Source organism: Lathamus discolor, chromosome 14 (assembly GCF_037157495.1).
Source record: "Lathamus discolor isolate bLatDis1 chromosome 14, bLatDis1.hap1, whole genome shotgun sequence".
NCBI lineage: Eukaryota > Metazoa > Chordata > Aves > Psittaciformes > Psittacidae > Lathamus > Lathamus discolor.
In genome coordinates, this window is record NC_088897.1 from 3,438,177 (window position 1) to 3,450,576 (window position 12,400).

Here is a 12,400-nt window from a genome sequence, read left to right on the forward strand (position 1 = left end):
TCATACCCTGGGTAGGACACTGGGGTTTGGGTTACTTGTGCCTTTTGTCTGGATACCCAATAACCATTCAGTCCCAGAAAATTCAATAATCCCACCATTCACTGGACACATTCTTCCTTTGTTTCTGTGGCAATTAACAGGTCATCCACATATTGTAACAGAGTCCCCGTCTGAGTGGGTGGTTTCCATGATCCTAGTGCCAGTGCTAACTGACTTTGAAAACTCCTGGGACTGTTTTTAAACCTTTGAGGTAATACTGTCCAAGTTAATAGGGTTTTTATATAATTTATTTTGGGGTTTTCCCCCCCCCTTTTTTAGCAGAAAATAGTTTGTTTAAATAAGTTAAATAGAATAAGCTTTCCCATTGAAGAAGGCTGCCATCCAAGTGCTCTCCTGCGTACCCGGGTCTGGGGAAGCACCAGGGGCATCAGGGGTGGCAGTGGGGAAGGATCAGTTCTTCAGGCTCTGGAAGTGCTGCACCTGTGCCTGCACCCAGCCCGCCCGGGGGTCTGTGCACAGCTCCTTCTTGGTGACCATGCTGCCAGGACAAGTCCCACGTTAGAGTGCTCGGCCGGGGCAGCGGGCTGCCTGCAATAGGGCCCCAGCCGTGTCCCCATCCCTCTGCCCCAGCCATCGCCCCCTTAGCCCCCAGTGGTACTCACATCACTCCCGGCTGGCTGCAGCTGCTGCTGGTGATATAGGCAGAGGTGATGAGGCGCCGCGGGATGGGGCGCTGGTGGTAGGTGAAGCAGCACGTGGTGGGGACAGCATCTGTGAGGGCAGAGACGGAGAGCCCTGGTGAGACCCCAGGCACAGGGGTTCCCAGGGGATTTGCTGTCTCCCCTCTTGTGTCCTGTTCCCTCGGTGCCAGCATTGGCCTCCTGGTCCCAGCCCTCCCCCTGCTGATGGGGATGGAGCTCTCAGTCTGCCCCGGCCGCTCCTATGGAGCAATGGCACAGTGAGCCCCAGGGAGGATGCAGTGCTGCCGGACTCACCGAGATGGGCCTCAGATGGGGAGCAGGCGGCCACGAGGAGGAGAGCGACCAGAGCGGCTGCGGAGACCTTCATGGTGCTGTGGAGCTGAGGGATCTGCGTGCAGGGCTGGAGCTGGGCTCTGCAGGGCTCTGCACAATGCTCGGCCTTGTGGCCATGCCCTGCCTTTATCCCCGGCCGCAGGGCCGGCGCAGGTTTTCAAGGAGAGAAAAAGAGTCCATGCTAGCAGGGAAATCCTGTCAGAGCACGCGGATTTGCTGAGCTGCAGAAGGAAGCCGCAGAGAGGGAAGCGCTGGCCATGGGGCTGCAACTTTCAGATTCTCTTTGGGTGCCCCAAACCCCCCAGCACCAACGCTGCCACTGCCGCAAGGATCCCCCAGCAGCCATGAGCCAGGCTGGGGCACAAAGCTCCATGGCCAGAGCCCCAGTGGCAGTCCCAAGCAGGCAGCAAGTTCCAGGCAGGGATTTGCTTTGCAGCATCGCTGTGCTGGGGGGCTGAGGAGCTGCTCTGTGGATGGACACCGCCAGGCTCTGCTGCTATTGCTGGCAGAAAACCACTGCCAGGAGAAAGCTCCCACCTTAGCCCCAGTTTTGGCACAAACAGCCCTTCTCACCCTGCTCCCCTGCTCACAGCAGGGATACAGAGTTAGCTTCAGACCCGACACCCAGGCTGGGGAGATCAGTAATAAGCCCTCCATGGGCAGGGAGGCAGTTGGTTCGTACACTGGAGCAAAGCAGCACTGGCAGGGATGTGAGAGGGGACCCCTTGTAGTGTTAGCGTAAGATTAAACACATAACCACCGGAATGGTTATATGAGGTGCTTTATTGCAGCGCTGGGAAACCAGGGGCACTCGCCCAAATCTGGCTTCAACCTCGTCACATCGCGTCCACAATTTATATCCTAAAAGTTTCACAGTTGATACATATTCAGCATAGGTTACAACATTTAACTAATACATATGCATAAGGGATTGCCATATCCATCTATTACGACATCAGCCTCTTCTGCGCTTGCGCGGCCCCCTCTGGTGGTCGTCTGGTGGTCGTTCCGATGAAGTAAGAGTCTTCCTCAGATGAAGTAAGAAGTCTTCCTCAGGTTGTCCTTTTCACCTTTCCCCCACTTGAGTATATTCCAAACGTTAGCACCCTCTTATCTTCTTTCTGGTATGCTCTTCCAGCTATCTTATACACAGGTTCCACTTGGGTATAGTCTCCAGTACATACTTTTCTAAATCCTTTTATACTCCTTTTACCATATTTGGTTATGCTATGTTTTTGTAGCATTGGGTACAAGACAGCTGTGATATATTGCAACATTAGAACCGCCGTGATACAAAACCATGAAGTCACAGCATTTTCTAATATACAAAACCTCACTATTAATTTATAAATTTCTCAAACATAATAATTTTTACTATTTTATACAATTGTTTTATCATACAAAATTCTGCTCTTTCCAACAGTAGCAGAAGGGAGCAAGAAGAGAGTCCCAGGGGGACCCCCCCATCCCTTGTGCCAGGGGTGGGAAAGCACCAGCCCCTTTTGCCTCCTCTCAGCCCGCAGGCCCTACAGCGCTTGCCGCTGTAACATAAAGAAGGACTACAGAGCCCTGGGAGAGGTGGTTAGGGGCTCTGGAGCTCAGATTGTCTTTTGGTCAATCCTCCAGGAGACAGGGGAGGACCCTAAAAAAGCCAGGAGGGTTGGCCAGGTCAATAAATGGTTGGACGAATGGTTCCATAGTCAGGGGTTTGGGTGTCTCGAACCCTGGACCCAAGTTTGTAGGCCAGGTCTACTGGGGGCTGGTGAAGCTGCTCCGATAAAGCAGGGAAACAGCTGTTTTGGTAGAAGGCTTGCCAGACTGGGCAAGGAGGCTTTAAACTAGATGTGTTGGGGGAGGGGGGCATCATTCCATCCCAACACACCCAGTCAGTTGCCAGCACCTATCCTAAATGCTTGGAGCAACGTAGAGATACTCCAGCCGCTGCAGCCAACGAGCCGGCTTCATTTGGAGCTCGGCTCAGATGCCTCTATACAAACGCCCGTAGCATGGGGAACCAACAAGAGGAATCAGAGATGTGTGCACGTCTCCGGGGGTATGATATAATAGGCATCACAGAAACATGGTGGGATGGCTCCTATGACTGGAGTGTTGGAATGGAAGGTTACAGGCTCTTTAGAAAAGACAGGCCCGGCAGACGGGGAGGGGGAGTTGCTATTTATGTTAGGGATAGGCTGGAGAGTATGAAACTCTGTCTGGGCACAGGTGGGCAGACAATAGAGAGTTTGTGGGTCTGGGTTAAGGGGAGATGGTGAGCATGCCAGACACACCTGAAGCCTGAACCCTGCTCCTGCAGCACGGTGCCCACCACGTCCTCGTTCTTCCAGTGCAGGGAGCAGTGAAGGAGACCAAGTGAAGAAGAGCCGGGAAGCTCAGGGCATGGCTCAGGGGCCACTTCCCAGCACTGCACTTGCGGGTCCTTGCTCCCACTCTTGAACCACACCTGTGGGGTTGAACAGTACTTGTTCGTGCTATTAGCAGTGATTTTATCTATTTTACTTGTTTTTCTGCACTTTGCCTCTGCTTTGAGCAGCTGCAGTTTCCAGGCAAGGCTGCACAAACGTGCTGGAAAAGACCAGGGAGAGAGGGAGAAGCTCAGCTCTGGGTCATCCCTACAGTCACAAGCTTCTCTGAAAGCCCACATCAGGGTAAGAGTTTCTGGTCCAAAACATGGCAAAAACATGCATGGCCAGACTGGGGAGATTCCTTGCGTGTACAAACCCTTCCCTGCTTGTCCTTCAAATGGCCATCTCTTCATGCAGGCTTGTTGAGGCACTGGAGATGATCACGTTGGTATTTAGCTTGTCACTGGCTATTAGCACTAGCCCGCCATTTATAAATCTGCACAGGAGATGCTGAGTGACGGCCTCAGAGGGTATTTGGCAATCCCGTATTTCTTTGTTTTCAGGCTAAAGGTCCCGCGTTACGGAAACTTGATCTCAGCTGATGTACGAGCTTGGTGCTGGGAAGGCCGTTTCCTTAAAAGTCTTTTTCTGCAGCTCTCTGGTGGCGGGAACTTGATGCTATTGACCAACAAACAGCTGCATGTGCTTGCGTTTCTTGTCCCGTTTGTAGGTGAGCAAGAGCATACGGTGAGCGTCAAAATAAACACCAGTATGGAGAGCCGGTGGGTTCTTGCCCGTGTCAACAGGAGCGTAACTCGCTGCGCGGCTGTTTGCTGACCACTTAACTGACATTTCCAAAGGGACATGTCTGGGCAGCAGCAGGCTGCTCTTGCTCCGTTGCTGTGGTTACAGCCCGGCAACAGTTGCCAGGGCGCAGGGAGCTCAGCTCCGTGTTGTGGTTACAGCCCTGCGACAATTATGACCACATAGGTCGCAAGGCTCCATTGGCTTGGCCACAGCTCCGTGAGCGTTGCAGCGGGCAGTAGAGCTGCAGTGGCTGCTACGTACGCAGTGGGGCTGGAGAGCCAAGGCAGCAGGAGCAGCATCATGCTGGGCCAGAAGCCAAACCTCAGCAAGCGCATCCGTGAGATGCGGGCCAGCATAGCCCTGCAAGGTGCTGCCCCGTTGGCTTTGCATTATGGACTGGGCCAAGTCGGGGGCTTTTGGTCCCCGCATCGTCCTGCACGGTACCAACAGCTCCTCAATGTCCTGCAGGGCTAGCGAGGACGTTTTACTCCAAGCCAGAGGAAGAAAAGTTCAATGAGAACCGGGAGCTGCTGCCCCAGCTGCGAGAGGCGGTGCAGGAGGATACCCGTGTCCTGGGCCGTGTGCGGAAGGTACCAGCAGGTCCCATTTGCTGCCTCCGTGACTGTGGCTCTGCCGGAGCTGCAGAGCCAGCTTCTCCACTGGTCCTCTCCGGGAGCAGGAAGTGCAGGGCAGCAGGAGCCTGGGACCGTCCCCAGCCTGGCACTGATGTGCTCTCTGCCCTTCTTTGCCCACAGCATGAGCTCACCCTCTCTGAGGCTTGCGCAGCGGAGCAGCCCTTGGGCATTGCTTTGGCCAGTAAGACGGTGGAGGTAATAGCAGAGTCCAGCGGGCGCAGGCTGCTCGCAGCGGGCTGGGGTTCAGGGGATGCTCAGAAGGACCGGTTGTAGGGAACAGGGACCTGGTGCCAGCCCCAGGACAGCCCCACAGGGCTGGTGCAGTGAGACACGGGGTGTCCATGAGTGGTCCCGTGGAACCCTTTGCACTGCAGGACCCATCAGTGTCCTCCGTTAGCTCCCTGAGCGGGACCTTTGCCGCAGCAGAGCTCCTGTCCCGCCAAGGGAGCGAGCAGGTGCCAGCATCACCAGCTCTGCCTTGGCAAAGAGTTGTGCGGGCAGGACCCCTTCTCCCGTGGGTGCCCAGCGAGCCCTGACTCCAGCCTGGCAAATGCTCACATCCCACGCAGGTGGCCCAGGAGAAGCTGCGGGCCGAAATCTATGGCCGGGTGAACACGTGCAACATGCTGCTGTACCAGGTGAAGCAGCGGAGCCGGGCCAAGGAGCAGCTGCAGAGGCGGCTGCAGCAGCTGCAGGATGTGCGGATGGACGAGAAGCAGCACCAGGCACAGGTCCCAGGGCCCCTTGCTGGGGTGGCAGCACCCGTGGGGGGGTTCAGTCAAGCCTGCAGCCCTGGGTGGGCGCCGGTCTCAGCACATGGGCTCACCCCTTGTCCCCAACCATCTCTGCCCCAGGTGGTTCGGACGCTGGAGAGCAGCATTGAGAAGACGCAGACAAAAGTCCACGCTGGGCAGAAGGTGACTGCCCTGTACGTGGCGGTGCGGGATGCCCTGAGGAAGGTGAGCTCATCCTCACTGCGCCGTGCTCTCAGCCGCTCCCCCTGCAAAGGCCCTGAAGTGCCCAAGGGGCTGTGCTGGTGGGACACCCTCCTGCAGGAGCTCCTCCTGCTCCCCCCCATCTTCTGTCCCAGCACAGGGCACCCCTGGGACTCAGTGGGCTGTGGCTCCCTGTGTCCCAGGAGCTGGCCCACCTGCCTCTGCACCTGGACGTGCTGAGTGAGACGGCCGAGCTGCAGCACGGGGAGGTGGAAGACATGGAGCTCAGGGCCTCGCATGGTCTCAGAGCTGCTCGTGTAGCCAAGGTGAGACGGTCCAGCGCACCTCAGGGTGCTTTCCTGCCCTGCAGAGCCCACAGGTGGCACCAGGTGCCCAGGCTGCTGAGTCTTCCTTCGAGGAAAAGCAAGACTGAGCTTGGCCTCCCCACAGCACCCTCCCGTGTGTGGCTCTCGGGCCAGGCTGCCCTGCGCTGGGGACAGCTGCCTGAAGCACTGGCCGTGGGGAAGGTGGCATTCTCCATTCTCTAGCTGTCCTTGCTCAGTTTCCTTCCGGGGCTGTTTACTCGGGGTAGGGGGGGGCATTTTTGGTGCTGGCCGTGCCCATGTTAGAAGCCCACAGAGGTCCATTGTAGCTTTGGGAGCCACTTCTTTTCTGCTCTGCTCTGCTCTGCTCTGCTCCAGGAGCACAAGGCCAGGATGGAAGCCCAGTTCCGTGCCGAGAGAGAGCTCAGGGCCCGCACCCTGGCTGCTCGGAAAGAGCGCGTAGACAGACGCTGGCTCAAGGAAGCAGAAGAAAGGCTTCTGAAAGCGGTGAGCTGGGGGGACCTGGCCCAGGCAGGGTTGCAGGCACAGGGCGGGCATCGGTGCCCAGCCTCCCGTGGGCGAGGGGCTGCAGGGCCAGCTCCCCCAGGGTGCCAGCAGCTCAGCGGTGACGATGAACATCCTTGCAGCAAACCAGGCATGACGTCGCCAGGGACTTGCTGAGCCTGCCCGAGCAGGACCCGCTGGTGGGTGAGTGCCTGTCAGGGTGCAGGGGGGGGATGCGGGCGCAGCCGCAGGCATCCTTCCCTGCCACAACCTTTCCACCCCAGCTGCCAAACCGGAGGCCACCAAGTCCCGGCTGGAGCGTGACGCCTGGCTGACGGAGAAGATGGAGAAGGCCAAGGCTGCGGTGCAGTGCTCCTGCCTCTGGGTGAGCTGAAAACCCATCTCTGGTAGAAGCTGGGGCTGCTCCAGCCCCAGGGAGCTGAGCCTTGTCTGCTCACCTTGGTCCATTGCAGGGTTATCTGCCCTCCTCTGTCCCCAGAGCCCCCCAGGGCCCCTCTTGTGCAGGCAGGGACGGAACTGCTGTGCTCCACGACACGAACTTGCAGCGGTTCCTGTGGTTCCTGGGGCAGAAACCTCCCCAGGACCGCGGCCCAGATCCTGTACCCTGCAGGAGTGGCCTGGGCTGAGTCCATGTGCTCTCCCCCGGCCAGGACGTCCCCGGCAGGCTCCTGGCACAGCAGAAGTCCCTGGCGGCACTCGAACAGTACCTCAGAGGGTGCCAGGAGAAGCAGCAGGAGCTGAAGAAGGCACTGAAGGAGCTGGAGATGCAGCGGGATGAGCTGAAGTTTCGCCAGCCCGCAGACGCAAGCAGGTGCTGCTGGGCTCCGGACAGCCATGCCAAAGGGGCCACCAGCCCTGGGGGCAGGGGGGCATGTGCATGGCAGGTGTCCCAACAGGGCACCCCTTCCTTTGTCACCCTGCGGCTGCCCACCCCTCCCGCACTGGGAGGGTTTCTGAGCAGAGTGCTGCCCCAGCTCTGGCGCTGGCAGACCACCCAACGAGGAGCCTTGCTCCTTGCCTGGCACGGGAAGTGGGCCCAGCAGCAGCACGGGGTTGAGCTGCAGGCAGCACCTCTGCTCTGCGCTTGGGGCAGGGGAGAACGTGGGCAGCAGCTTTTGCAAGAGCTCTGGGGCGTCTGCAGCCCTGTGCACTTGGATGGATGTGACCGTGCTTGGCTCCAGGGGGCTGGAGGAGGAGCTGAGGACGAGGCTGCAGTGGGAGGAGGCTCGGCTGGCAGAGAGGCGAGCGCAGCTGCTGAGGAGCCAGGAGACGCTGCTGGACTTTGCAAACGGACTCGACAGCCTCTGGGGCCGTCTGCGGGGCATCACCGTGCCTGGCCAGGTACCCGCACAGGGCCGGGCTGAGCACAGCCCAGGCTCTGCTCGCTGCTGCAACGGCTCCGTGTGGTGACGCTCGGTGCAGCAGCCATCACCCCGAGGGGCTCGCTTTCCCCACCGAGGCTGTTCTCTCTCTGACTCCAGGAGCATTCTGTCAAGGCCGTGGGAGCGCACGAGATGCTCCAGCAGTGTGAGCAGAAGCTGCAGTACCTGGTGCAGCGGGTGGCTCACCTGCCCCCCTGCAGCCACAGCGAGGACGATGAGGTGCCCGGGGGCTCCATCCCTGCTGCGCTCTCTGGGGACCCACACAGGCTTTCCCGGGTGGCCCAGCCCAAGCCATCCTCCCAGCTGGAGGATGGAGGTGCTCGAGGGAGGAGCCACGGAGCAGCTCAGGCCCCGGTGGCCCTGGGCTCTGTGGGCTGTTCCCTACCAGGGGCACATGGAGCTTGGGCACCCCTTTGCTTGGAACACCCGCCTCCCCTTCAGCTATGAACACAGCGTCTCTTTCACAGACTTTTGTGAAGGTCAGGCAGCTGCTGGAGAAAACCCTCCTGAACGAGCCGCAGAACCAGAAGGTTTCCTTGGAGGACGTGTGCATGAGGGTCCAAGGTAGGAAAGGGGACACATCCCACAGCAACTGCCCCAGGCATTTCTGGGCGTCCTTGCCCACCTCCCAGTGTCCCAGCAGAGCCCAACCCAGGAGTTGCTCCGGGCGCTGGGGCTGACCTCGGCTGTCTCCAGGGCTTTGAGCATGGGGCTGGTTTTATGTGTGGATGTGGGAGAGCGAAGGCAGGCGGTGGGCTGGGGAGCGCAGAACCCCCGCAGGAGCAAGGAGGGATGCTGTGGGGCAAGCGGGGAGACCCTCGTCGTCTTCAAAATCACTGGGCAGCAGATGCCAGCCCCCCTCCAAACTGTGCCGGCTCCTCCTGGGGACACAGGCACAGCAGAGGCAGCCCCGCAGTCCCTCCCCAGCCCGCTCCTCTGCGCTCTCTCCTGCAGACGATTCTGATTTTGGGGACAACCAGAGCGGCCTTGTCCTCAGCAGAGAAGACATCAAGAAGCAAGGGCTGCGGCTGATCGAAAGCAAGAAGAAAAGCAAGAGGAAGTAGCGCTCGCTCCCCGAGAGCTGGGGACGCCCCAGACCACCCCTTGTACACTTTCCCCTTGGTTTAATAGAGGAGATGCTTTTCATTCCTCCAAAGCTCGTGTTAGAGCCGAAAGAGGAGGTCGCAAGTCACTTCTGTCCGCGGAACATGTGGCTCAAAGGTGGAGGGGAGCTGAGCTGGCTTTGCAGGCAGCCACATCCCCTGCCCCTCTCCCCACAGTGGTGGCAATGGGCTGGGCCATCTTTCTTGGGCAGAGCACAGCTGGGGGCAGGCTGGCTTTCTCCCCCTTGCTGCCGTGGGTCCAACACCTTCCTGGGCCCTCTGCACACTTCCCGGACCCCGACGGGCTGGCACAGAGGGCACTACGCCAAGCCTTTGGCTCCAGCACGGGAACCTCAGCCCTGCCCATAGCTCACAGGCCGTCTTCTCTTCTCTACAGAAGCATCACCTACACGTGGTGAGCACCAGATAGGCCCCACCGACATGCCAACCTGCCCTTTCTTAGCCCCCTAAAACTCCATCCCTCCACGTGGAAGGGAACCAAGGAAAACCTAGGGTGCCATGTGGGCACTGGCGGCAGGCAGAATGGGAGCCCTGGGGTGCTGAGGCAGCAAGGAGGCCTGTGTGAGAGGACCGCCGCTCCACTGGGCTGAGGGACTGAGGAGCAGTGGGTCTGGCCCCCACCTGGGCACACTGTCCCCACCACAGTGGGGTGGACAGCGGCATCCATGAGGAATGGCTCTCGGAGATCCGAGAGGAGCACGGAGGAAGGGGAGGGGGGCAGAAAACAAAAGTGACGCGCAGTGCAATTCTTCATCCACTGGTGTCAAGGAGGCTGCCCAGCAGGATGCCGAGACGAAATTCCTGCAGACCGTCTTCACCCTGTGTGAAGCTGGCAGGGCCAGGGGCTTCTCGCAGTGCCTGCAGGAGTTCTACCACCAATTGCAGGTGGTAGAGACTGTTATAAAGATTTCGTCTTAGCCGTGATCTGATTCTATTATTTTATTACAACTGATTACTATCGAGAGGCAATAAGCAATCAGCGCTGGGTGCGCCGGGGAGTCTCCGCCGCACCAGAGACGCACACCGGGGTCTTTGGTGTCTAGTCTCTTACACTTCTTGGCCCGGGGTCTCAGCCAATCCCTTCTTCTGTACCTGGATGCCGACGTGGCCCCTTTCCATTATTCTGTTCTCGTTGCTGGGGCCATTCTCCGGTGAAGACCTTGCTGACCGTCTTGGTAGTACATTAACGGGGAGATGTCTTTCCCATGCAATTAACCACCATCTTAGCCCCGTAAATTCCATTCGCTCTCTGGTTACTTATCCTGTAACGGGATGTACGTATCTCTTAGTTACATAGCCCCCTTAAAGCATTCAAGCAGTTAATCAAAGCACTCTTTAAGCAACAGAGGGGTTCCCAGCAGTTCACCAAAGCACCCTTAGGAAACAAAGCGGTTGAGTAAGAGGGATTATTCCTTGGTTTCTCCTCTCTCATCAGTGTATGGCCAGGAACATTCACCATAACCATGAACATTCCTGTACATCCCCCACAAGGTACAACGGTCACGTAGGCGATGGCGGCGCGCGCGGCGCTGTGCGTGCCCGGGGCGGCGCTCTCCCTGTACGCGCTCCATGTGGAGCGGGCGCGCGCGCAGGGCCCCGGGTACTGCGCACGCTGGGACCTGGCCGAGGCGGTGTCGTGCACGCGCGTGATCGCGTCCCGGTGGGGGCATGGCCTGGGGCTGGTGGAGCCACTGCTGGGCCGGGACAGCGCCGCCAGCGTCCCCAGTGGGGCCGTGGGGGTCGTGTTCTGCCTCCTGCAAGGGGTTCTGGGGCCCGTGCGTGGCCGCGGGGCCTCTGCGGTGCTGCTGGCGTCGGCGCTGGCGTCGGCGCTGGCGTCGCTGTGGCTGGCGGCCATCTTGGCCTTCGCCCTGCACGACCTCTGCCCCGTCTGCCTCAGCACCTACGGCCTCAACCTGCTCCTGCTGCGCCTCAACCTGCGCCGCTGGCGCCAGCGCCCCCAAACCCACTGAATTCAGCCCAAAACGGGGCCAGCAATCACAGCAACGGGGGAAAAAGAATTATTTTGAAGCCTTGGGTGGGATGGTTTAGTGTGAGGTGTCCCTGCCTATGGCGGGGGGGTTGGAACTGGATGATCTTGAGGTCCTTTCCAGCCCTAACTATTCCGTGATTCTATGATTCTATGATTATTAATCGAGCCCTTAAGCAGGTGTTGATAGGGGATACACAAAACAAAGAAGGGGGAGATGTGGGGAGGGAAGGCCATCAGACTTGCATGAAAAAGAGTGTCCAGCCCCGGGCACACAGGAGAGCACTTGGACTGCAGCCTTCTTCAATGGGAAAGCTTATTGCTGCTAAAAAAGGGGGGGGAAATACCCAAAATAAATTATGTTATAAATTGAGACCACAACGGATCATAATCCAATTAAAATTTTATTAATTGTAGCAAGTAGAATATGAGCAAAGACAGCGCTGGACGACAGGGGAGTCTGCGCTCCGCCAACTGCCGTGTTAAGTATTTCAAACAGCCCCTTTTTATACATCTTTACTTCGTTGTTCATGAAATAGTGGAAGTACTCTGCGCATGCTTCAGTTGTTGTTAGGGGGTAGTTTCCTGCCTCCTGGTGAGAAGTCTTCCTCCTTTGATCCTTCATCCATATGTCTTTGCAGGGAGTTGTTAGTCTTATCTCTGCCAGTTCCTGGGACATCTTGCGGCTATCTTATCTTGGCCAGCTGTGTTTTATCTCTGTCAGTTCCTTTACATTTGGCTTAACATATATCTTAATAAACAATACACTAGTCTATAGTTTCTCACATGGAACATCTTACAGCTATCTTTAGGCAACATCTGCTATGTTTGCATAAGCGATAAGCGATTGCGGTTGGCGACTGTTAGTCTATGTAAGCTGTGTCCGGTGACTGTTTGAGTAAGCAATTTCATACTTTTTATTACCTAACCTTTACATTGGGCTTAACATAAATCTTAATAAACAATATCCTAATTCATAGTTTCTTACAATCCCCCCTTTTTCTTTTATCCTATTATTGTTTATTAGATGCTGCTTTCATTTTCAGAATTGTAAGCCAACCTTGTTCCACACTCCCAACATTTATCATAACACTCACAAGGTAATTCCTTACAATCACAGGTATATTTTTTTACGTGGCATGACACATTCACAACAATCTTCATCCTCATCCATAGATACACTCTTATATTTTACCCCAGATCTCGTAGTTAAAATGAGCAGTTTTGCTATGTCAAACCGTTCTCTAATAAAGTGTAAAATATAGCGGAATATACAAGGCCCAAA

At 57.2% G+C, this 12,400-nt stretch overlaps 3 protein-coding genes across 3 annotated transcripts; 2 read left to right on the top strand and 1 right to left on the bottom strand.

The window, feature by feature from the left end:
* Positions 1–341: 341 nt before the first annotated feature.
* LOC136021916 (C-C motif chemokine 3-like) lies at positions 342–1,141 on the bottom strand. Its single transcript, XM_065694618.1, has 3 exons — positions 996–1,141; positions 663–771; positions 342–538 (listed from the first exon to the last, which is right to left on the bottom strand). The coding sequence occupies exons 1-3, from the start codon at positions 1,066–1,068 to the stop codon at positions 451–453; spliced, it is 270 nt and encodes an 89-aa protein (XP_065550690.1). The 5' UTR covers positions 1,069–1,141; the 3' UTR covers positions 342–450.
* Positions 1,142–4,504: 3,363 nt separating this feature from the next.
* On the top strand, positions 4,505–8,684 carry LOC136022111 (coiled-coil domain-containing protein 183-like). Its single transcript, XM_065695042.1, has 12 exons — positions 4,505–4,571; positions 4,673–5,034; positions 5,409–5,570; positions 5,694–5,798; positions 5,978–6,100; positions 6,476–6,604; positions 6,745–6,805; positions 6,886–6,986; positions 7,273–7,502; positions 7,804–7,963; positions 8,104–8,223; positions 8,472–8,684. Exons 1-12 carry the CDS (start codon positions 4,505–4,507, stop codon positions 8,682–8,684), a joined length of 1,833 nt encoding a protein of 610 aa, XP_065551114.1.
* A 1,951-nt stretch (positions 8,685–10,635) lies between these two features.
* On the top strand, positions 10,636–11,131 carry LOC136021935 (vitamin K epoxide reductase complex subunit 1-like). Its single transcript, XM_065694645.1, has one exon. The coding sequence runs from the start codon at positions 10,640–10,642 to the stop codon at positions 11,096–11,098; it is 459 nt and encodes a 152-aa protein (XP_065550717.1). The 5' UTR covers positions 10,636–10,639; the 3' UTR covers positions 11,099–11,131.
* Positions 11,132–12,400: the final 1,269 nt, after the last annotated feature.